The 24,166-nt window shown below is 38.8% G+C and overlaps 2 protein-coding genes and 1 long non-coding RNA gene across 13 annotated transcripts in view; 2 read left to right on the top strand and 1 right to left on the bottom strand.

The window, feature by feature from the left end:
- LOC147301647 (adenylate cyclase type 8) overlaps positions 1 to 7,963 on the top strand; it is a 21,615-nt gene extending 13,652 nt beyond the window's left edge. For 4 of the 5 annotated variants that reach the window (XM_086284061.1, XM_086284064.1, XM_086284062.1 and 1 more), the window contains 10 exons: positions 17 to 118; positions 218 to 345; positions 426 to 507; positions 626 to 784; positions 1,743 to 1,889; positions 1,981 to 2,073; positions 2,181 to 2,295; positions 2,909 to 3,033; positions 3,107 to 3,205; positions 4,584 to 7,963. In XM_086284061.1, the coding sequence (XP_086140187.1) occupies positions 17 to 118; positions 218 to 345; positions 426 to 507; positions 626 to 784; positions 1,743 to 1,889; positions 1,981 to 2,073; positions 2,181 to 2,295; positions 2,909 to 3,033; positions 3,107 to 3,205; positions 4,584 to 4,766 (1,233 nt within the window). In that variant the 3' untranslated portion in view covers positions 4,767 to 7,963. The remainder of the gene's footprint in view (positions 1 to 16; positions 119 to 217; positions 346 to 425; positions 508 to 625; positions 785 to 1,742; positions 1,890 to 1,980; positions 2,074 to 2,180; positions 2,296 to 2,908; positions 3,034 to 3,106; positions 3,206 to 4,583) is intronic. The other variant, XM_086284066.1, reaches the window with a different exon arrangement.
- LOC147301646 (uncharacterized) overlaps positions 1 to 10,914 on the bottom strand; it is an 18,575-nt gene extending 7,661 nt beyond the window's left edge. For 4 of the 5 annotated variants that reach the window (XR_015127287.1, XR_015127288.1, XR_015127289.1 and 1 more), the window contains exons 1-2: positions 2,063 to 2,558; positions 1,756 to 1,879 (exon numbers count right to left, since the gene is read on the bottom strand). This is a non-coding gene — a long non-coding RNA (uncharacterized LOC147301646). Of the gene's footprint in view, positions 1 to 1,755; positions 1,880 to 2,062; positions 2,559 to 10,636 lie in introns of those variants that run through there. The other variant, XR_015127290.1, reaches the window with a different exon arrangement.
- xdh (xanthine dehydrogenase) lies at positions 8,184 to 24,166 on the top strand. 3 transcript variants are annotated; one of them, XM_086284059.1, is made up of 35 exons: positions 8,184 to 8,489; positions 9,463 to 9,520; positions 12,649 to 12,745; positions 12,898 to 13,006; positions 13,609 to 13,735; positions 13,841 to 13,902; positions 13,981 to 14,073; positions 14,162 to 14,242; positions 14,776 to 14,920; positions 15,035 to 15,127; positions 15,355 to 15,506; positions 16,354 to 16,447; positions 16,823 to 16,932; positions 17,047 to 17,231; positions 17,587 to 17,749; positions 17,833 to 17,922; positions 18,101 to 18,270; positions 18,355 to 18,481; positions 18,553 to 18,672; positions 19,151 to 19,247; positions 19,324 to 19,448; positions 19,545 to 19,678; positions 19,747 to 19,834; positions 19,946 to 20,032; positions 20,120 to 20,311; positions 20,394 to 20,539; positions 20,754 to 20,835; positions 20,933 to 21,028; positions 21,177 to 21,380; positions 21,485 to 21,537; positions 21,619 to 21,733; positions 21,939 to 22,004; positions 22,120 to 22,308; positions 22,396 to 22,563; positions 23,112 to 24,166. In XM_086284059.1, exons 1-35 carry the CDS (start codon positions 8,391 to 8,393, stop codon positions 23,160 to 23,162), a joined length of 4,068 nt encoding a protein of 1,355 aa, XP_086140185.1. In that variant the 5' UTR covers positions 8,184 to 8,390; the 3' UTR covers positions 23,163 to 24,166. The 3 variants fall into 3 exon arrangements, with proteins under 3 accessions (XP_086140185.1, XP_086140184.1, XP_086140186.1); XM_086284058.1 differs by having other exon boundaries at positions 13,841 to 14,073; XM_086284060.1 differs by lacking the exons at positions 8,184 to 8,489; positions 9,463 to 9,520; positions 12,649 to 12,745; ... (1 more) ...; positions 13,609 to 13,735; positions 13,841 to 13,902 and having other exon boundaries at positions 14,014 to 14,073; positions 14,190 to 14,242.

Below are 24,166 nucleotides of genomic sequence, written 5' to 3'. Positions count from 1 at the left end.
TGCTTGCTTCCACTAGCTGTGGTGTGATTCATCAGAAACTGACATCAGCAACAGGGACTCCCTGCTGGCTCCGCCTCCCTCGGCTTGGACCGATATCAACATTTGCACATATCCAGAGGTGAACACTCAAACATCACATGAACTCAGAATCATGATGACATTGTTTTGATTAGTCAGTAACCATTTTTAAAATTATCACTGGCCTTTCTGTGTACAGTACATGGTTCTAAGTGGCGTGGTTGCTATGGTTACCTGTGCCGTGTTCCTCAGACTGAGCTGCGTGTTGCAGCTGGCCGTTCTACTGCTGTTTGCTGCCCTCTACACCTACATAATCAAGAATTACAGGTACAAGTTCCATTCAGGTCATGTTCCTGTGTTTTTGTGTAAAGGTGTGGAAAATAAAATGTGGTCTCCTCTGTTGTCAGGTCTCATCACTTGTGCAGGAATGGAGTCTGTGTTGTTCTTATGCTGATGTTTGTGGTGGCTGTCCTCTTCAACAGCAGACAGGTGGATTCTGTTAAACACGCTACCAGCTTTTATTGCTATCAAGCAAACAATGATAACCCTGATATGAATTCAGTATGCTAATATCCACCACTTCCCTCTTCCATTTCTTCACTGGTAGCTGGAGGCGACAGCACGGCTGGACTTCCTCTGGGGCCTTCAGGCAAAGAAGGAGGTGGAGGACATGAAGGAGCAGCGGGAGCACAATGAGTGTCTGCTGCTCAATATCCTGCCCGCACATGTTGCCCAGCACTTCTTGGAGAGAGACCGCAATGATGAGGTACCTGATGCCTTTCACATAGCAGCCAACTTGATTTCCTATTGAGTTTTGGAGCTTCAGCATTAGCATTCTGGTCACTGTCATTTAGTTTTTTCTAGTCAGAAGTGACCATATCTTTATGAGAGAGGATAACGAAGTTATCAGTTAATCAAAGCTAACTTCATTATCATGCTCTGGCCATGGGAGCATCACAGGACTACTGGGACCATTACACAGACACAGATAACTGTTAATCAGTGTGTAAAAAAATCCTAGACTTCCTTCAGCAAAACAGGAGCACAGACTTCTTGGGTGATTTATGAGTGCAAGTAACCATGCAGCAGACATATTATTGGTCAGATAATTGTATTAAAGTGTTCCGAAAAAAGGTCCAAAAAGAGGGTAAAATATCACTGTATACTCATGATGTGATTCTGTATATTACCAAATTACACAAATCAGTTCAAACACTGTCCTGAGGTCAGAGTTTAGATTTTCCAATTAGCTCAGATGTATAACCTCCTATGTCATCATCCACCTGTCATCCAGAGGCCACTCCTCCAGACTTTCAGCCTTGATAAAATTTAGGCACGTGATTTCTAAAAAATTAAAAACAAACAACACTCGTACAGTTACATTTATTATAAATATATAAATATATATATAAAAATTACTGTATAGAACAGCTGAGACTTTGTAAGAATTGGAAGTGGTTTAGATAATATTTTGTGGCCATTTGCACATTTTTTGAGTCTTTCGTGACTTTTTCAAGTTTTTGTATAATTGTTTCTCATCTTTAAATGCAAGGTGTGACATATGCCCTCAGACCTCATGACCAGTAGGCCTGATCAATAATCGATATTTACTTATTCTATTAGTATGAGTCATATTAACAGAGCATTAAAGTGTGTGTGTGTGTGTGTGTGTGTGTGTGTGTGTGTGTGTGTGCGCGCGTGCGTGCGCGCGTGTGTGTTATCAGGAGTTGTACTCACAGTCGTATGAGCGAGTGGGCGTGCTGTTTGCCTCTCTGCCCGGATTCTCCGACTTCTACGAGGAAAAGGAGGTCCTTCATCAGCATGTTGAGTGTCTCCGCCTCCTTAACCACGTCATCAGCGACTTTGATGAGGTCATAAATCACACACACACACACAAACGAGATATGTTTTGTAAACTTTATTAAATGTAGTATTTTTTACCTTTGTGTTTGTGTGTTGTAGCTGCTGGATGAATGCTACTTTCAGCAGGTGGAGAAGATCAAAACCACTGGCAGCTGCTACATTGCAGCTTCAGGCCTCTCACCTGACAGGCAGGTGAGTCCTGCTGTTACATCACAACACTTAAATGCTCCCTCTGAGCCTCTTGTCAAAGGCTCTGATGTCCATACACTCTTCATTCAGACGTGCATGTGTGTGTTCAGGATTGTGAGGATGGCTGGAATCACCTCAGTGAGTTGGTCCTGTTCGCACTCGCTATGCAGGAAACTCTCAAACACATCAACACACAGACAGGAAACAACTTCCAGCTCCGTGTTGGTAAGTACCACACACGCACACGCGCACACACACACACACACACACACACACACACACACACACACACACACACACACATAAATACCACTTTAGTACTCAAAGAAGAAAAAAAATCTCTCTAGTTAGAAAGAGTTTAGAGGGAGAATTTGAAAGTTTTAAACAAACAGTTAAACCAGTAGTTTAGGTGCAAAGGTGAAAGATTTTCATCAAGAATGGGAATCATAAAAACATCAGAAATGTAAAAATGAACAATTTCACAAATGTATTTACTTCTTTTTATTTTATCTATAAAAAATCATTCTTTAAAATTCTTTGAAATAGATTCTTTAAAAATCATTCTTCTTTATATATTTTAAATGAATCATTGGTAAACAGTAACAAATATTTTAATATGTTTTTGAATAATGAACTTTTTAAAAGAATTACAAAATTACAAACATGTCTAGAAAATAATTTTTAAACAAAGTTTAATGTAATATTATTATTTTCATTATTATTATTACATTTTTAAAAGCTTTAGCAAAAATTAAAAAAAAAGTGTATCTTTTTCCCTTATTATTATTGTGTATTATTTAAACACTCCATGACCTTTGACCTCTAACATCACTTCGAGGTGTGGCTCACGGTCCGGTGATAGCAGGTGTGATTGGAGCCACCAAACCTCAGTACGACATCTGGGGGATGACGGTGAACATGGCGAGCAGGATGGAGAGTACCGGTGTGAGCGGGCGGATACAGGTGAGCTCACCTGTTTGCAGAAACATGAGGTCATCACTTCAACGGGTTTTTAAATGTCGTCCTTTGTGTTTAGGTCTCAGAACACACCAGCTCTATTCTGGTTGAACGAGGCTTTCTGAGGCAGCTCAGAGGGGACGTTTATCTCAAAGGGATTAGTGAACGCCACGGAAAGGTGAGCCATCATCATCATGTGACCACACACATGACCTAAAGATCTAAACTATGAGATTTAGGTGCAGGTATGAACAAATGAGTTTGAAAATAGTTACATTTAACATAAAATTAACATAACATAAAAAAAACTGCATTTTAACTTGGAGGGTTTATATTTAAACAAAAAAGTATATATCAAGAGTATGACAAAAAATTTGGAATTTTTATCATACAAATCAAAAGAAGTCAAAATGATGAGAAAGTGCATGACACAATTGTGCAGGAAAAGTGTGTCATACATTTTTGTAAAATTTGCCTAACACAAGGAGATCATTTTTATACATTTTTACCCCAAAAATATAAACAGAACTTTTCATAAACATGAGAAAAATATTTCAGATAAGAAAAATATCATGTTTAACCCTTTACAGCCAATCGGAGCGGGCACGCTCTGTTTTGCGTAACTATTTTTAAATCCCAGTAGCACTGCAACCACGTAAGCTAGCGCAAAAAATTGTTTTGCATATGAAACCGGAGGAGTTGTACTCACATCTTATGCCATCAGCTTGTCCTAGGTCACGGTTTCCTTCCACATAAAGCTTTGCAAAAACTGCATAAAAAGCGCTTGCAGGAACAAAAACATAATATTCCAGAAACACGCTGTGCCGGTCCGATCAGCTGTTTGTAACACTTCCTACGTTGGAATAGACGTCAGCGCGAACTTTTGCATTTCCGCCATTACCTGCCCGAAACCGGAAGTGACGTCATTTTCGCGGAAATGTAGCCTTTTTTACTATCAGGCCCTCAGGGCCTATACTCGTCTTTTTAAAAGTTATGTTTGAGTTTATGACTTTCTGTGTCGTTTCTGGGATGCTTAGGACTCATATTGCACTGCTGGAAATAGTTTATTTTGATGCATATGCTGCTTTTTTGCAAATTTGCAGTATAATATTTATTTTCGTTTTTCCTGCAGTGTATAAAAATTGGTGTATTTCAAAAATAAAACTATGAAGACACTCAAAATAAATTTCCTGTGGTGGGAAACTATTTTGTGCAACTTTTTTGTATTTACAGTTTTGAGGGATAAGCCTCTTAAATTTCTCTAACTAGAAATATATGTTAAAAAACAAAAACGATTTTCAATTTTTTTTGTAGTTTATTGCACTTTTTTGCAATTTATGTAATTACTATGCACTTAATGAATACATATTATTAAAATCTGGGCTATAATGGTTGTATTGATGTATAGCAACTTCAAATGCTCCCAAAAATGGCTCCACAGCAGGTAAAAATATAATATAAGCTCTGGCGGACTTGGTTCTATGGTAGGTCTTAAAGGGTTAATGTATTAGTTACATAAACTGTACACACCACTGATCAAAGTGTTTTCCCTTCAGGTTCGAACATACTTCGTGAGCAGTCGGGAGGAGCGATCCAGCTTTATAGAGCGTGGTGGGGGGCGGGGCTTCAGCCTCAATAGGAACACACTGGGAGCTGTGGTCTACAGTTTGGTTCAAGCCCAGAAAAGGGAGAAGATGAGGGAGGAGAACGGAGGCTTCCACCTGGTGGAGGCGTCGTGAGGAGGAAAAAAAAGTTTGGTTTTGAGGGTAAAAGGTAAAACTGTCAACATTTGTGAAAGCTGAAATGTTGAAGGGGGTAAGGAGTTTGAACATTCATCTGCATCGTCTTAAAGTAAAGGAAAGATTAGTAATGATGGTGATGGATTGTTGTACTTTTGCTCTGTGTTTTGGAACAAACAGCTCCTGTGGTGCTTTGCAGAGCAAAGCTAACAACATGGAATCATGCATGTGCAAATTAAACATCACTAATCACTGAGACACTGAAGGAAAGTTAAAAGTAGACAGATTATCAGGGGACCTCTCATGTGTCTGTTACTCTGGTTTCTAAGTGGATTCCTGAAGGTTTATTCTGGATATTCAAGCAGCCTTCCTTTATAAGACTCGTCATTCTGCCAAGACTTTGATGCAGAAAAACATTCATGTTTTATTTTATGTGTTTGTGTAGGTTTGATTTCCTCATATGAAACTATGGGTTTTAAGTCAATAAAAGATTATAGTTAAAATTTTAACACAACATGTAACTTTTTACAAAACATATTTGTAAAAAGATTTTATGAAAGTGTGAAGAATTTTCTTATATTTCTTATATTAAGCATTTATTTACTGTGTTTTTATTCTTGCTGTTAAAGGTTTCAAACTCTTCTAGCAAATTTTTTTTAAATTGTCATAACTTTGTCTGACCACCAGATGGAGCCGCGTGCAGGACCAAAAACATTTCAGGATCAAAGCACTTTACATTTAGATATTTTAGATTTGTGGATATATAAGAGACACATTAAGTTGTGACAGAACTTTGTTTGTCTACAGAGGACAAAGTGTGTCTATAAGAAGCGTTGATTTAAAAAATAAATAAATAAAAAGGAAAAATAAACGTGGGTTTGTCCCTTGCAGTGTTTTTTTGTGGTTAAATGTTTGAGCGCTCTTATATTGTGGCTAATTTACATTAAAGATCTGCCTAATATTTGACAGCTGTTAATGATACTATTTTGTTATTCTAATAAAATAAACAGGAAAAGAGAAATTGCTAATTTCACATGTGTTTACCTTTAAACTTGAGTAGATTTTTCATTTCTAAAAACACTGAAACTTTTCTTTTAGTAAATCCAGCTCCCAGCTTAGGTGTAACTACTAACAGGGTGGTTGTTGTTCTTTTCATAACTAGATTAGGATGATGTAAATCTAATCTTATGTGAAGCCTGTATTAAATGTACCTCAGTGCTCAATCTTATGACTCTTGTGATTGCTGAAAGTAAAAGTCACAGGAAAAGGAAAGTAGATGCTGCGTTAATTCAAAGGTTAATATACCAGAAAATTATATAAGTAATCTGGACCTTACAGGGACAACTACGACTCAGGTGAATAACAACAAATGACATATTACAGTATGCCATGTATGTCCTGCAGTATGACCAACAGGTCCAAGTTTTGGACACAGAGTTACACCTGACTCTAGAATTCACTGGTACAGATTTCATGTTCAAATTCACGGTTGACTCAGCAACTGTCCGAGTCCCGTTGCAAAACCACAAGACCAATTGCTCATGGTTAGTATGAAGTGTTTGTGCTGAAACGCTGTGTTTGGTTTTGTGCATTACGACCAGACATCTCCACTTTGGTCTTGTCTGTCCCATAGACATTGTTCCAGAAGTCTTGTGGGTTGTTCAGATGCTACTTTGCAAACCTAAACTGTGTTTAAATTTTGGAAGGCAGGCCTTCCAAACCACCAGCTTTCCGTGTGTTTCACACACTACTCGTGCATTCTGGCTTAATTTTTGTTTAAAAAATAATAAAATGGTTCAGTATGTCATGTTTTGTAGTTCTGCTGAGGTTTTCTTTACCTAATTGAAAGACCTACTAAGTACATGTTCAAGTTCATGGTTGATTCATATCATGTTGTGAAAAACCTTATAATATAAAGAGAATTTAATTTGTTTTTGCCATAAGCGGACTGAGATGGAAAATGTGTTTTAGGAAACTTTCGGGTCGTACAAACACTAAATGCTTTCTGTTAGCAAATCAAACTAGAATGGCACAAATGGCATAAGAACTCATTCACTACTACTTTAAAAACGACTTTCACCGTTAATATTTGTTGGCTAACCTCATGTGAAGACTGTAGCCAGCGCCATTAAATATGATGTACCTCAGGGCTCAGTCATAGGCCCACTGTGACTGTGAATTTAAAAGTCAGTTGTTTATAGGCAAAACAGTTCTATTTGTCTCTTGTATAAACCTTAAAATCCTCCACAACAAACACATCCATGTACATGTGTAACAGAGAAGCAGAATAATTGTGTGGAGTCTGGTTGAACTTTCATTTATCAGCATCTCCTGACTATAAGCGGGGGCCTTTGAGGCTACGGAGGGCAAATCAAATGGATTCACAGCTGGAATCCAGATCACATGAGTCTGTGAGTGATCTGATGTATGTGTGAGGAGAAAGCATTGTGCTGTGTTACAAAACTGCATGTTGGCTGACAGGTCTTGTGACATGAATAAATATTTCCGCTCTACAGTCTAATATAAACCATCTAATATTAATAATAATAATGATATAAAGTTTAAAATCACTGAATTAATTGTTTTACACTTTGAGCTGATGGCGATGTAGTGGATTTAAACTCTTTAAAATGAATAAACTCTTAAAAACTGGTGTTATGTTTAAAAAAAGCTTTAACTTTAAGGAAATGTTTTCACTGTATTTGTTTCATTTTATACCTTTTACTTCTTTTTATTGTTTTGTCAGTATTTATGGTTGAATTATATTCATACTACAAATTATAATTCTTTTCATTATTTATGTACATTTGAATTCTGAGTTTATTATGTATTTCATTTTTCCATTTGAGTATGTTAGTATGTTTTCATAGTCATCTGTTTTATATTTACTTTATCATCATTGTTTTATTACATAGATCTTGTTGTTACATATTTTAAATTTGAATTTCTGGTTTTGTCTCTATTTCCACCTTTATTCAATCACAGTTTGTTTTCTGGCTGTGACCTTCAGTGGGGAGGACTTTGTTGTTGTTTCCAGTCATTGTTCATTAAAGCTGCTGATAGGCTGTGATTTACCATGATTTTCATGTGTATTTGATGTCAATAGATGTAGTTTGAGGGTTCTGTCAAATGCAAAGATAAATTTTCAGTCTTTACTTCAAGGTAAATAAAAACTGAGCAGGAAGCTGACCTGACAGACTGGAACTCGTGAGCTGCTGTGTCAGCTTGAAATTCGTATAATAGTTATCCAGTAACTAGTTTACAGCTATTACACAACTATTATACAGGACTGTGACCTTTGACCTCCAGGTATGCTCATAGCTGTGAATAATTGTTCAGAACAGGAACATCTGCAATGTTAGTTCTGCAGGTCATTCACACGTTTATTTTATTTTTTTAAGTGAGGGGAAAGAAGTTTCAGACTTTATCAGTTAATCCGCACATGACTGATCATGATTTAACGTTTGATTATTGAGCGCGATCGAAACATCTGAGGGATTGCTACGCTCCTGAACGCACCTTCAGGTTTTTGTGGGAGGAGAAGGGGGGCCGGACAGGACATGCCTCCCTCCAGATAACTGAGCCCACGAGGCCGGATCATTAAAGACCAGAAACACCAGCACCATGGAGAGGGCACAGGAGACCGGCAACATGGGGGACCGGACAGGAACCAAGACCCGGTCTGGGTCTGATGAACTCATCTTCTTTGTTAATGGGAAGAAGGTAAAAATATTCATCTTTTAGCTAATTCGTAGTGACTTTACTGTGATCTCAGTCTGCCTCTGTAACATTTATATCATGCTTAATCCATCTTAACGATAACAAAGACCATGAACACTTAATTATGTAAGAATTTAGACTGTGCTTCAAATTGCAGCTGAATCTCCTGATTTTTTTTTTATTGTAATCCAAGTAAATTGATTCTATTAATGTTATATTTTTTCACAAATAAAAGAACAAATGAGCAAAAAACTAGTAAAGTAATTAGAAAAAACAGAAGTTTGTTCAGCTGAATAAAAAGTTGGGATGAAAAACTGAAGTATTTCAGAATGTGGAACAAAATGTTGGTGAAAGCAAAACATTGATGACTTACAGGCGACACGGTGCATTAAAAACACATAATAACATTCAGTTTGCTTCTGATAAGTGAGACAAACACAAAAAAGCTGGTAAAATAAATCATAGTAAGCTGTGCATGTGTAGCTGATACTCAGTGAAAGCTTTAATGTTTGTGAGAGGGAGCAAAATGAAAGATTCATTCATTAAAATACAGGATTAATTCAAAAATATTCAGAATGTTACATTGGTCAGTTATACTACGCTTAAACCAGAGTCCATGCAAGTTTTAGTATATTTTTAATTACTAAAATCTAGACCAACATTTAATGTTTTATTTCTGATTCAGAATGTTTGATTAATGTAAATTAAGTTTATTTTGACTTTATAGCTGCAGCGTCCTCCTGGTAACTGACTGTTAGTTTGTTTCTGTAAATTTAAACTGGAAGGACATGAGCTGCACTCAGTTTACCTCAGCTGCCATCACTTTTCTGAATAACTTGTTGATAATTAACTGTAAAACACTGATTTATATGTCCTGGTGTATTTTTCTGTGTATTTTTAGTCTTTTCATGTTGATTAAAATGTAACTTTTGAGCTTCTCTGTACTCTGAAAGATTGATTTGTGTTTGTGCTGCAGATTGTTGAGAAGAACGCAGACCCTGAGATGACCCTGCTGACATATCTGCGGAGAAAATGTATGATCACACATAAAAACACACACACGTCTGTACAGTGTGTAGTATAATCTATAGAGTAACACATATAGTGTAGTGGTAGATAGACTTTGTCCTCAGTCAGTGGTTTTTTCAAGTTCAAGTTCAGCCTTGTTTTTTTCACTGTGTAGACGTTCCTGTTTATCTTTTTCTGTCACTGGTCACGTTTCCACCTTCAGCCTCGCGCACACTACATGAAGAAAAAGGGGAAGAACCCAAAGTAACAACCTAACCCAATAACGCAGCTGTTGATGTCTTTAATATGAATACAGAGGTTTAAATCAGTGGTGTTTTTAAGTGCTGGTTTGGTTTATTGTTTTTCTCATGATGAGCGGCTGCGAGGTCAGTGACTGTCTCTGCAATCAAACAGTCAAAGTCCAGCACTTTCCAGCATTTGGGATTTGTGCCAGAAAGCTTTCCTCTCTCATTTCCTGAGTGTTCATCTGTCATTTGTATTTCATAATTTATGAAATATTAAACTGTGACTGATGTTTCAGACTGCCCTCACAGCACAGCAGTATCTTTCGTGTCCCACTAGAGGAAACTGAATTCACAGGAACTATTAAATTGCCTTTAATAATAGTAAATAAAAGGAGCTAATTACAGGAAATGAAAGCAATCATACCAAAATTGTGCAGTATTGTTCACCATTAGATGTGTATACCACAAGTGTACCGTTTGTTACTAATGGGTATAAATATAAAAACATATTCCCAACTTTGATTTTTAGTTCAGTTTATTTAAATCTTATTTATATAGCACCAAATCAGAAGAGTCACCTAAAGCCACTTTATGTTGGCTTTAGGTGACTAACAGAGATGGGCAGTAATGCGTTACTTGTAACGCGTTACTGTAATCTGATTACTTTTTCCGAGTAACGAGTAAAGTAAGGGATTACTATTGCAAAAACGGTAATTAGATTACCGTTACTTTCCCGTAGGAATGCTGCGTTACTAAAACTGTGATTTTTTGCGAGAATGTCTCACGACAGTGACGTAAGCGAGTGCGCCGTTAGTGACAACAGCTGTGTGCAGATCAACAATGGATCACAGATCGATTGTGGGAGAGAGTATGAGTGTGCAGCGTGGAAGTACTGACCTTACTTTGAGTTCGATTCCATAAAAAGTGACAAAAACATTAGCGTCCATCGTGCGTGGGAAGAAAACTTCTTTTTACAGCGAAAAAAAACCCTAAACTTCCAAGCAAGCTCCGAGAGCGCAACGACGTAATGGGAAACTCACAGAGACACTGCCGTATCCTTCCACTGACCGCTGCACACCTGCACCAGGGTAAACCTCCGCCTACCGCAGTCCTGCTTTACAGGTGAAAATAGAGCAACAGGACCGCTGAGTCTTTGACTTTATTTATGTTCTGCTGTGTTTTACTTGCATCTATTTGAAAGAGTGAGTGTAAACAAAAAAAATATTTTATTTTATGTGCTGGAATGTGCAGAAAATAGGTTTAAATGTTAAACTAATTTATTCAACTCAGAGAATGTTGCATATAATTAAATTTTTGCTTGATGCATAAAGTTAAAAGATTAAAACTGATGAAACAAGTTAAAAAAAGAGACTTTTCCATTTGATTACATTTTGTATGATGGATTATGTAGAAAAAGTAGAATTGGGCTGAAAGATCTATCGCTTTATCACCTCTTCAGGTTGTAAATCGTGTTTTTAAAAAGTAACTAAGTAACTAAGTAATTAATTACTTTTGAAAATAAGTAATCAGTAAAGTAACGGGATTACTTTTTTGGGGAAGTAATCAGTAATTAGTTACTGATTACTTTTTTCAAGTAACTTGACCAACACTGGTGACTAAAGCCACCTAAAGCCAGAGAAATTAAACAGATTCAGAGCATCACACTTTTTAGGTGTTACAAAAAAAATTCCAAGAAATATTCCATCCACAGTTCGGAAGCTTCTTCTTGCAGTTTGTTGAATTACAGCTATTCACTGAGACTGCTATCTGCAATTTTCCGTTACAACAATATTCTTGTAAATGCTGTGGTTACAAGTTTACGTTCATTATTATTCTATAAATGTTACAATGAGAGCAGCAACAACAGATTTCAGATTATTTAGAACCAAACTAAAACCTATTTTTTCATTTGTATAGCACTTAGAATAACAGGTTATCCTGGATGCAAATTACCCAATAAAGGGTCTCTAGTGCCTTTTGAAGCACCTGAACCAATTACAGAGCAGCATTTTTAGTTCTATGAGAGTGATTAGAGATTTGTAAAAAAACTGAAAACTGTGTTTGATCGGTCTCAAATTATTTACTGAAATGATTTCCATCATATAGTACCATAACATAATCCCAAATCAATACAAATACAAAATTCCTCAGCCCTTTCAGCCTGACCTGGCCCTGGATGAAGACGATGATGAAGAAGGCCCTGCTAGCAAGCAGATGGCTTTGAAGCAACAATTATTCTCTGTAAAAATGCTTACAAATGTATGTCAAAGGTGTCCTAAAGCTCAGGAAAATGGGATGATGCTCTTGAACACAAGGTTATCTTTGGCACTTTTTTGACAGTAATCCGTCGCCTAAAAGTAATCATTTATAGTTGTGTTGGTCTTTTCCTAAACCTCACAGAATAGTTTTTAATGTCTAACTCTAAGTGAGTTCAGTGTCTAAACCAAATAGCGTAATTTTAGTACACACCAGGATCAAAACACATTATACTCCTTATACTTGGAAGAACATCATTTTCCCTCTTATTGTGTATTTCGTTTGTATGTTCGTTCTTAAATTTCTTTAAAAGTGGTTTTAAAATGTCTTTTAAAGTCTTAAACTTGACCTGTTTATGGCTGCAGTAGCCTGCCCGTACTTGTATATATCTGTTTATATTCCACACAAAGACAAAATGAGTCGAGTATCATGTCGTATGAGAACATCTCATCTCAGTGACGTGTTCAGTAACAGTCAGAGTTGCTGATTCAGGTTTTACAGCCGGTCTCTGAGAGCATAACTGTACTCCGACACGCTTCATGACCACATCCAGTGATTTAGTGATTTCACAGTAAAAATGTGTGTGTGTGTGTGTGCGCGTGTGTGTGTGTGTGTGTGTGTGTGTGTGTGTGTGTGTGTGTGTGTGTGTTCAGTGGGTCTAACAGGAACCAAGCTGGGCTGTGCTGAGGGCGGCTGTGGAGCCTGTACTGTAATGCTGTCCAGATACCAAACACACACTAAGCAGCTGCTGTATCCTTACTCTGTGTGTGTTTATACTTGCGTGTGTTTAAAATGTATGTTGTCAATCAGCTGCACTCATGTGCTCCATCCATAACAAACTGATTTCACAGCTGCTAAATAAAACATTTGAGAGCACGTGAACAGTCTTTAACTGCATCCAGTCATTACGCCATCAACGCCTGCCTGGCCCCTCTCTGCTCCCTGCACCTGGTGGCCGTGACGACTGTGGAGGGAATCGGCAGTGTGGCGAGGAAGTTGCACCCTGTCCAGGTTAGAAAAAACAACAAAAAAACAACACATACCTGAACACAAAGGAACATAAGGAACTTGTGTTTCTGCAACTGAAACAAAATGGATTCCATAAATCAAAAATGTAGGTTATTATCTCAAAATTGTTGAAAACATTAAGAGACAATGTTAGAAACAAGTTTCCATGGTAACATATTGCCTTAATGACCTGTATTAAAGAGGCATTTGTCTATGTTTGACCACCAGGGGGAAGAAATTTTACCTACCAGCTGGAAAATGACTGCATTACCTCCTTCTAACAAAGCATTTTTACTCAATTAATTATTTGTATATTTGTACAAAGTTACTAATGAAGCAACTTTTTCAGGTATTAAATTGTTTTTATTGCAAATATTTAAATGGACTTTAATATGACCTGTAGCAATGTGAAACTTTGCAGTTTTCTACTAGCTAGCTAAAACTAGTTTCCTTCCTAATGGAATTACCGTTGAAGAAAACTGTTGAGGAACCATTACAATGTTTTCCTAAAGCTTTTTCCTGAGGCTTCAATTGCAGTAAATACTTGTACATGTATTTACTTTTGTAAATATTTCCCCTAATGGGAGTTTTTTTTCATCATTCAGGAACGAATTGCAAAGGCTCATGGCTCTCAATGCGGTTTCTGCACGCCAGGTATCGTCATGTCCATGTACGCCCTGCTGAGGAACAATCCCACACCTATGATGGCCGATATGGAGGAGGCTTTCCAAGGTCCTGCCAGAGACAGACTGACTTTTGCTGTTTATTAAATAGGGAAAGAAACTACGGAAGCAGTGATCAGACCTGATGTTTCAACACAAATTATCACATTTTCAGGAAATCTGTGTCGTTGCACTGGATACAGGCCAATACTGGAAGGATACAAGACTTTCACTGTGGTGAGAAGACACCCATGGAGAAGGTTTATTTTTGCCATTACTCTGTTGATGACAGTCCGTTTGTGTGTTTTCCACCAGGAGGGGGGATGCTGTGGAGGGAGGGGGCAGAAAAATGGCTGCTGTATGAGTAATGTGAATGGAGCACAGAATGGTTCAGAGGAGCAAATCAATGTAAGTGATCTTCATTCTTGTTGTTAAAAACTATTGAACAGCCTGTTGAAGGTGTTTGGATGTAAACTGCGTGTATGTTTTTACACAGGAAGCTACGTCTCTTTTTAACCCTGCAGAATTTGCACCCTTTGACCCGACGCAGGAAGTCATCTTTCCTCCTGAACTCATGGTAAATTCACACAAACCCAAGCACACAATCAAGCACAATCACGTTGGGGTAATTTTGGGGAAAAAAACAAAGTACCTACTCTAGGTGTAGGAGCTTCTGAAAAAAATGCTAGGAGGTCTTGACATTGATGGGTTAAACCTAAAAAAACATCAACATCTACCATTTTCCATATGGACGTCTTTTCTTCTAAAGCACCTGTGTAAATGTAAAATGACATAATGGAAACAGAACAAAATTATCAGTATACAAGCACCTTGATTTGATTTGAACATGAGGCCAAGATCCTGAGAAACAGATGGGTGCATCCAGGTGTAACAGGAAGTTAGTTCTTGAGCTCTGGCTGATTTGATCACTAAACAAAGGCAGGTGAAGCTTCAGAGGTGGCTGTGACACATCAAGCTACATTTCCATAAGCACCATGTGAGCTGTAGTTCCACAGTTTCCCTCCAGTCATTTGTTGTGCTATTGATATGTATAATGAACTGATTTCGCACATTGTGTTTGTCCCTCTCCTTCCACTTTATTCCACCCAGACTCTCTCTAAAGATCGGAAGCCACATTCGCTGTGTTTCCATGGTGAGCGAATGACATGGCTGCAGCCTGACAGTCTGGATGAGTTTCTGAATCTGAAATGGAAACATCCAGATGCCCGTGTGGTGGTGGGAAACACCGAAGTTGGTCAGTCTGGTTCACTCAGATCATTCATTCACTCCTTCATTTCACAATTAGCACTCATTTACTCAGATAAATACTAACTTACTGACTCATTCACTCTTTCATTTATGCCTTCAGGTGTTGAAGTTAAGTTTAAGAACATGGTTTACCCAGTCATCCTAGCTCCAACCTTCATTCCTGAACTGAGCGCAGTGACTCACGCTGAAGATGGTGAGTACAACTCACGTTGATACCACTGCTAATAAACGTTTCCTTCTGATTGCAAATGAATGAATTAAATAAGAAAGTGGAAAGTAAATAAGAAAGCAAACTGGTTCTTATCACTGAAGAGTAAGTGTTAAGAGAACATAGATTGTCTTCTAAATCAAAAAGGTTAAAGGTTGCTGTAGCTCAGCGATGGGAGAAGAAGCAGTGATGAGAAAATCTCTTTGTTTCAGGGATTGTGTTTGGTGCAGCATGCACTCTCAGCCACATGGCGGTGGTGCTGAGGCAGGCAGTGGAAAGTCTTCCTCCTCATAAGACTGAGGTGTTCCTCGCTGTCCTGGAGCAGCTGCGCTGGTTTGCTGGAGTGCAGATTCGTAATGTAGCGGTGAGTTACCTGGACTGACTGGTACAAAAGTTGTTTGATTCTAGGACACTAGACCTTTTCCAAGACACAAGTGGGTACTCTGGTGGGGTAAATTTAGGTTCTATGTTATAATGGACCTTTTTGAAGAGATACCCAGTGTGCCTAGGCATGAGGGGCCAATGGAGAGTGTAACATCACCAATCAATACACAGAGACAGCAGAAAATGTCAATAATTTCAAAGTTAATTGACATTTTCAATGATACTCTGGTCCAATGACAATTAAGGTTTAGCTTTGGGGATTATGGAGTGTTTCAAACAATTATATAATTTCTATGATAGTACAGGAGGTGCGTGAAAACAAGAAAGTACTTTAGGGGGCAAGAGAGTGGGAACATCCCAATATATGCAGGTTTCATGGGGGAGTTTAGGGTACATACAGAGAGGTAGTAAGAGGTTTGTGGTTGATGCCCTGTAAGACAAAACATTTCTTCTATGACATACACCAAGTTAGTGGGAAGTTTCATTCGTCTTGGATGTGGCAAAATATACAGAGCAATTTGCATTCAGTTGGATTTGGACCTTTCCAAGGAAATACCCACTGTAGCATAGTAGAAATATACCAGTAAATACACAGAGCTATTTTGTTGTTCACAAGCCCTCAATGACTGGGTATAGAGTAAATTTAGAAGCAAATTTAATCCAGTATGATTTTGAAAAAGGAGTTTTGCTCAACAATAGCTACTGAACCATGCCTATAAGTTTAAAGAACACCTTACGTCATAAAAACATTACTGTGATATAAAAAGTTGAGACTGTCTTGTTTTCTGTGACATTGTGATAAGACGTGATTGTGTCGCGTTTTTCAGGCTGTCGGTGGAAACATCATGACAGCCAGCCCCATATCGGACCTGAACCCGGTCTTTATGGCAGCCGGCTGCAAGCTCACTCTGGTGGACAAAGGTAACAGCACACACTTTTATTCTGGTTGACATAAGGTGCTGATAAAAATTCAAACTAAACTATCCATTCAAGGTAAACCTCCAGAAAAAACATCAGACAAATCTCATTCAGAGCCTGCCTGAGAATCTGCCTGATTTTAGGTTTTTCTTCAGTCTCACAGTGATCAGGTGTCTGATCATCTATCATGTGCCAGGCGCTGCTCACAGGAAATTCAGCTGTTTCCTGGTTACATTTCTCTAAGCTGTAGTTTACGTGTTCATAATAATAACTGTATAAATGTTTGAATAAGAATTACCATTGACAACCAGCTGTTCTTGTGGCTTCCATGTGTTTTGTCTTGTTGACCCTCGCTTTTGACCTCTGACTGTCCTTCAGATGGAAGCCGTGAGATTCAGATGGATGATGGGTTCTTCACAGGTTACAGGAGGACAGCTCTGCAACCTCAGCAGATCCTACTCTCAATTCATATCCCATACAGCAAAAAGGTCGAAGCAGTTTTGTTGATGCAATTACTTCCTGTTACATTTAAACCCCTCCAACCATTTCCTGTGACCACCTCATGTGTTCTGTCAGTCAGCGACTTTGTTTTCTACCTGCAGACTCAGTTTGTGTCTGCCTACAAACAATCCCCTCGCCGTGAGGATGACATCAGTATCGTCACAGCAGCGATGAGCGTCACCTTCACCCCTGGGACCGATGTTGTTGAGAACCTGAGGCTGAGTTTTGGTGGCATGGCACCGACCACAGTACTGGCTAAGAAGACGGCAAACAGACTGATTGGAAGGTAAGAAGGAGTCAAAGGAAAGAAAGATAAAAATAGAGAAGGGAGGAAGGAAGGAAGGAATGGAAGAAAATGGAAATAAGTATACAGGGAAGGAATCAAGAAATTATCAAAAGAAGTGATGATTTAAGAAGAAAGAAAGGAAGGTAGCAGGAATTATGGGAGGAAGGAAAAATATGAAAGGATGTAAGCACATAGGATGAATGAAAGAAAGTCATTAAGCATTAAAGAAGGGAGGAAGTAAAAAAGGGACGAAGGTCAGGATGAACAAAAAAGGAAAGGAAAAGAAAGGAAAGTAACAAAGAAGAAAAATAAGAAGGAAGGATAGAAGGCTGTAAGAATGTTTGGTATCGTACAGGCCGTGGGGAGAGGAGCTTCTAGAGGAGGCTTGCAACTCAATGGCTGAGGAGATGAGCCTGGATCCGTCTGTGCCGGGTGGCATGGTGACATACCGAAGAACTTTAACTCTGAGCCTCTTCTACAAGTTCTACCTGACAGTGCTGCAGAAGCTCCGACTGCAGGTCTGTCTGTTTCCCATCATCAGATTTAAACAACAATTGTCATGTGATTGTTTTTAACAGCTTCTCATTGGTCCATCTCTCAGGGGCTAAAGGTGGCCGAGGTCACCTCAGATTGTTTGAGTGCGACTGAAGTGTACCATCCAGAGACGCCATCCAGCGTTCAGATCTACCAGGTACAACAAAGTGTTTTATGTTATTCTTAAATTAATGTCTACAAAATATTCAAATTTTTCAATTTTCTATGAAATTTCAGAGTTTAATTAAAGTAAATATTTATACATATATAATCTCTGGAAATGTAACAGATTGAGATTTATTGTCCATGTATGTATTTCGAATCTCCTCTTGTAGGCCGTGGCAAAGGGGCAGAACCAGGATGATGTGGTGGGCCGTCCCATAATGCACCTGTCGGCCATGAAGCAGGCAACAGGTGAGGCGGTTTACTGCGATGACGTGCCGCTGTACGAGAACGAGCTCTACCTGTCACTCATCACCAGCAGCAAGGCCCACGCTCGAATATTGTAAGACACCTGTAGAAAACACCCCTGTACTACACTCACCTGTCCAACAGATATATGTCATGTGTAACCAGTTATGTGTTACAGGTCTATAGACACGTCAGGTGCTGAGCGTTGCCCTGGTGTCGTCTGCTTCCTGTTTGCTGATGACATCCCTGGCAGTAACACCGCCGGATCTCTCAAATTTGATGAGACTGTCCTTGCTGACGGCGAGGTTTGTTTTCTTCCAACCAATCATCAGGCTTTGTAGGGTTGAGGTTGATATCTCGTCTGTCCTGTGTGCAGGTGACTTGTGTGGGTCATATCATTGGTGCTGTGGTGGCCAAAACTCAGCTTCAAGCTCAGAGAGCCGCCAAAGCCGTGAGGATCGAGTATGAAGAGCGGCAGCCTGTCATAACCATACAGGTGAGAGCTGACACACCTGAGCTGCTATTGACCAATCATTGATGATCTTTGATGGTTATGTATCCAGAGTGAATGCTGATGTAACATTTTAAACATGTCGATGTAATTTGACACAAAAATAAATCTGCTACCATCTTAATTTCTCAATGTAAATTTACATTTAAAGAAAAAATTAAATTAAATGTAACTTAAATTTACATTATAAAATAAATTTGCACTTACAGTTAACATTGTTAAATTTTTACCATTTCATTCTATTCTATGTATTTCAAGAATTTCTAGCTTCACTTTTTAAAGCATTTTCTGTTGTGTAGAATATAATCTACCTCTAGAATATGTACCTATCTTTTTTATTGCATAAAGTCCAGTAAAATGTTGTAACTTTGTGTTTTTCTAGCAGCTGAGAACCATAAAATAATATCATTTAAATTTTGACTTTTATGCTTAAAATAAAATGTTGTGTTGGTTTGATTGACAGGAGGCTATTGCTACCCAGTCCTTCTATCAGCCAATCAGAACCATACAAAAGGGGGATTTGGAGTTGGGGTTTAAACATGCTGACCACATCCTGGAGGGTAGGACTGTCTCTGTGACTCTATGTGACTCCTCACTTTTCCAGCTGGCATTAATTTTTGATTTGCTGTCTGTCAGGTGAGATGCACATCGGTGGTCAGGAGCATTTCTACTTGGAGACAAATGTTACTCTGGCTGTTCCCCGAGGAGAGGATGGAGAGATGGAGCTCTTTGTTTCCACCCAGGCACCCACCCATACACAGGTAACTCCAATGCTCCAAAACACAGGTAACAATAGCATAAAAACACACACAAAATAAGATGTAATAAATTAACCTATAAGTGTGTCTCTGATTCAGTCTCTGGTGGCAATGGCATTGGGTGTCCCTGCAAACAGGGTGGTGGTCCGCGTGAAGAGGATGGGCGGAGGTTTTGGAGGAAAAGAATCGCGGACCACTTTGCTATCCACTGTGGTTGCTGTGGCAGCAAATAAGTAAGTCCATCAATTTTTAAAACCTCAAGAATCTAACATTGGTAAGAATCTGGCTTTCTGTGCTTCAGACTGAAGAGGCCTGTCAGGTGTATGTTGGACAGAGACGAGGACATGCTAATTACTGGAGGAAGACATCCCTTCTATGGTAAATATAAGGTATGAGGAATAGTACTACTATCAGTGTTGGCAGTAGCAGCAGCTATGATACTTATGGCAGTAATTTTAATTTTTGAAGGTAATTTTACTGATCCTTTTCTCTTGCTGCAGGTTGGGTTTTTAAACAGTGGGAGGGTTGTTGCCCTGGATGTGACGTACTATGGTAATGCTGGAAACTCCATGGATCTCTCTCAGGCAGTGAGTATTATTATGAACCACAGACCTTATTCATCTAATTACATGGTATGCTGATAACGCCCTAAAGTTAGCTGTGTATTCAAAAAGATTGTGGAGCGAGCTCTGTTTCACATGGAGAACTCATATAGAGTGCCAAATATACGTGGCCGAGGTTTCCTGTGCCGCACCAACCTGCCATCCAACACCGCTTTCAGAGGCTTTGGAGGGCCACAGGGTATGATGGTGGCAGAGAACTGGATGACCGATGTGGCTCAGAGTCTGGGGAAGTCGCCTGAGGAGGTTGGTGGATAACTGAAGTTGGATAAACAACTAAGTCTAGTTAATGAATGGCAGTCCAGTCAGTGTCTCCATCCTCCTGTAGGTTCGGCGGTTGAACTTGTATATGAAAGGTGATTCAACTCCATTTAATCAAGTCCTGGACCAGATCACCTTAGACCGCTGCTGGGATGAATGCATGTCACGCTCTGGATACCAGCAACGTCGAATTGCCATTGACCTCTACAACAGGTAAGAGAAATTTATTTAGACCAAAATTTCAGTACTTTTGAGTGGATAAGAACAAGTTTCGAAGCAATTTTAGCAACGCAAGAGGTAATAATTATCCAGTCTGCATAACTTCTAAAAATGTACTTTGTGGGATGAGACGCAAAAAGGTTTGAGAAAAGAAATAAAAACATGAAACTTACTTTTTCAAAATGATCATTTTCTGTTTTCTGGGCAGACAGAACCGATGGACCAAACGGGGAATTGCTGTTGTTCCTACCAAATTTGGCATCAGCTTCACTGCACTTTTCCTAAACCAGGTCTGATACACAAACAAACAAATATTTTAAGTTTAAACAGTTCCTATTATTCTTTTATCGTGAGCAGCCTTGATTGGTTGTTTTGATTTGTCTTCAGGCTGGAGCTCTGGTTCATATCTACACAGATGGCTCAGTGTTGTTGACTCATGGAGGGACTGAAATGGGACAAGGACTTCACACCAAGATGGTTCAGGTAAAGGACTCCACTCATCTATTTAAAATCCACATATTTATTTCAAACATCACATTGGATGTTTACAGTTTTTACACTACTGCAATTTAGTGAGAAGCTGTTCAGCCATTCAGAAGCATTCAGAACTGTCTTCGCTGTGTGTTTTCAGGTTGCCAGCAGAGTTCTGGGTATCCCCTCCTCAAAGATCCACATATCAGAGACCAGCACCAACACAGTTCCCAACACCAGTGCAACCGCTGCCTCTGCATCCTCAGACCTCAATGGTGCTGCCTTGAAGAATGCCTGCGAGATCCTGCTGAAACGTCTTGAGCCATTCAAGGCCAAGAATCCTAATGGAACGTGGGAGGACTGGGTAAACAGGGCTAAATTTGTCATAGTACTTTTTTGGGGGGGGGTTTATTCCCATTAAATATTCATCTTTTAACTGTACTTGGTGTATTTGTGTCTGTTTACCAGGTGAAAGCAGCTTACTTTGACAGAGTCAGCCTCAGTGCAAATGGTTTTTATAAGTGAGTTCACCAAATGAATCATTGATTAACTTCATATTACAACAAAATGAAAGGTTTCACTGTTTCCCGCTTTCTTATCAGGACTCCAGATATTGGTTATGACTTTGAAACAAACTCAGGCAGAGCCTTCAGCTATTTCTCCTACGGAGTGGCCTGTTCAGAGGTGGAGATAGACTGTTTGACCGGATCACATAAGGTCTGCACCAAGTACAGCTACATTTATCTGAGTTCAAACTCTTGAATCAAATGTTTAAAACGTTTTAAGGAACTCTGACTGATTTTATCACCTCTGTCAATCTGATTAAGGTGTTTAACACCACATTTTTTTTCACTTTTTCAGTTTTTCAATTTTACTGGTAAATTCTGACTTGAGATATTTTCATGACGTATTTGTCTTACAGAACTTGAGTACCACCATAGTGATGGATGTTGGCAACAGTCTCAACCCAGCTATAGATATCGGGCAGGTGAGATATTCAAGTATTATTCATACATAAAGACAACTGATGGATCAATGAACCAATAAAAGAAACAAAAACCACATTTTTATGGTACTGATTCGTTCCTCATGTCTACATTTAGGTTGAGGGAGCATTCATGCAGGGTCTGGGTCTCTTCACCCTGGAAGAGCTTCATTATTCACCCCAGGGAGTCCTCCTCACTCGGGGTCCTGGTTCTTATAAAATCCCTGCCTTCGGTGACATTCCTACCCAGCTTACGGTCTCGTTGCTTCGTGATGCTCCTAATGACAAGGCCATCTTTGCCTCCAAGGTAAGAAATCTGGTAATGCTCAAGACAGTTTAAAAACTGATGATCCTGAATCTAACGGACTTATACTTTTTGTTTTTCCTTTCCCAGGCTGTAGGTGAGCCTCCTCTCTTCTTGGCATCTTCAGTTTTTTATGCTATCAAAGATGCCATCAGTGCTGCACGGGCAGAGTCAGGGATTACTGGGCCATTTAGATTGGACAGCCCTGCTTCTGCCGAGAGGATCCGCAATGCCTGCAGTGACCGCTTCACTAAACTGGTATGAAAATCTTGTGAAAGATCTGGCTTGACAAATCAGGCATAAAAGTTTACACTCAGTACATAAAAATGAGAGTAACTACATCGTCCATGTTCTCATTGCAGCATAACTCCAACTTTTAACAAAATACTTTTTGTGATGTTCAAGTTTCCATTAGCTTTTATTGTTAGCTTTTATGCCGACGACGGCATCCTGTCCATGAAAAGGTTTAGTGAGAATCAGGTCTTGTTACAGCTCTGGATTAACAGTTTTATTTCTTTTCTGCCCAGCTGACTCAAACTGCACTGTTGTCAGATTTGAAGAGATAGGATCCAGATAAACATGCAAAGAAAAAATCAAAAAAATCAAAAGAATTTCAGCTTTGTGGGTATAAAAAAGAACGGATGAAACAAATGACAACATTTAGGTTTTACATTGTGAGATGGTTAAATCTTTTTCATGTCTTTAAAGGAGAAATTGAAAATATGCAGAAAGGTCATTTGGATAAAAGAAACTGAGAGACCTAAAACTGTTTATATTTGAACTTACCAGCTGTTTTTCTATTGCAGTGTCCTCTGGCTGAAGCAGGAACCTTTATCCCCTGGTCTGTTCAGGTGTAGGACGCTCCACTGATGATCAATCAAAAAACCTCAAGAACACATTAAGCCACGTTTAGCCTTGTTACCAGAAAAGCTCCTGAAGGACCAAATATTACGCAATTATGATAGGATCAGAATATTAGGATATCCTGGTGCTACTCTAATATTTGTCTACTGATACAGCATTAATAGGAAAGAATTCAATATTTTTTGTTACACTTTCACTTTAATATTTCAGTTGTAATTTTGTAAACTCGGTATTAATCAAAGGGGACCTTTTCTGCATTTTCTGTTGCAGAGTATATATAATATTGCAGTGTTACAGAGCTAACGTTAGGTCATTATACAGACAAAGCACAGCTCATAGCCAAGAGCTGCTGCACTTCTCCAGCCTTTCATGAGCTGTCCAGTTATTAGAATGTGAGCTTTTCTGTGGGACGGTTGTTAAAAAAGGTTTAGATAACCACCGTGACCTAATTTCCTATTGATTTGGAAAGTCTTGTTGTCAAGCCTCAACATTTTGACCACTATAGTCTTTTTTTCAAGCCAGAAGTGACCATATTTGGAACAAGAGGGAGAGCTGTACATACACAGATATCTGCTTATAGGTGCTAAATAATGCAATAAAAGTCCTGCAATTAGCAGTTAGCCAAAGAGGTCACACATTAAATAATGCAAACTTTAAGCCTCTGTTAAATTTAAACAGGCTAAAAACATGTTTATTTCAATTATAAAGCTGGACATTTTAACATAGGAGTTTATTGGGACTGACTCACTTTTAGAGCCTCACAGGCACATTAGGGGAACTGTAGGTGTTGGCTACACTTTTCAATCCCAGCAACTACTTCTTAGTTTCGCAGATGATAAACTGGGAACTACACCAAGTCCCAGTGTGAGATAAATAAGGATAATTTTGAACAGTGATTCCTAGAATTAAAAACAAGCAGAAAAGGTCCAGTTTAAATTCTGACTGCTTTGCTCAAAGCAATTGTTGCAATATGAATGAAATAAACATATTAAACACA

The sequence above is a fragment of the Aulonocara sp. 'chitande type north' Nkhata Bay genome, linkage group LG23 (assembly GCF_057382095.1).
Source record: "Aulonocara sp. 'chitande type north' Nkhata Bay isolate Kocher_YH1m ecotype deep benthic linkage group LG23, A_spYH_male_GT1.1, whole genome shotgun sequence".
NCBI lineage: Eukaryota > Metazoa > Chordata > Actinopteri > Cichliformes > Cichlidae > Aulonocara > Aulonocara sp. 'chitande type north' Nkhata Bay.
Note: the sequence above shows the minus strand (reverse complement) of the source record. Positions and strands in the feature narration are given on the sequence as shown.

Bases quoted from the DNA above. Each gene is read 5' to 3' on its own strand.
- xdh (XM_086284058.1), top strand. From the start codon at position 8,391: ATGGAGAGGGCACAGGAGACCGGCAACATGGGGGACCGGACAGGAACC. The intron at 19,449-19,544 runs GTAACTCCAATG...TCTCTGATTCAG, and splicing joins AGGCACCCACCCATACACAG to TCTCTGGTGGCAATGGCATT. The intron at 22,005-22,119 runs GTGAGATATTCA...GTCTACATTTAG, and splicing joins CAGCTATAGATATCGGGCAG to GTTGAGGGAGCATTCATGCA.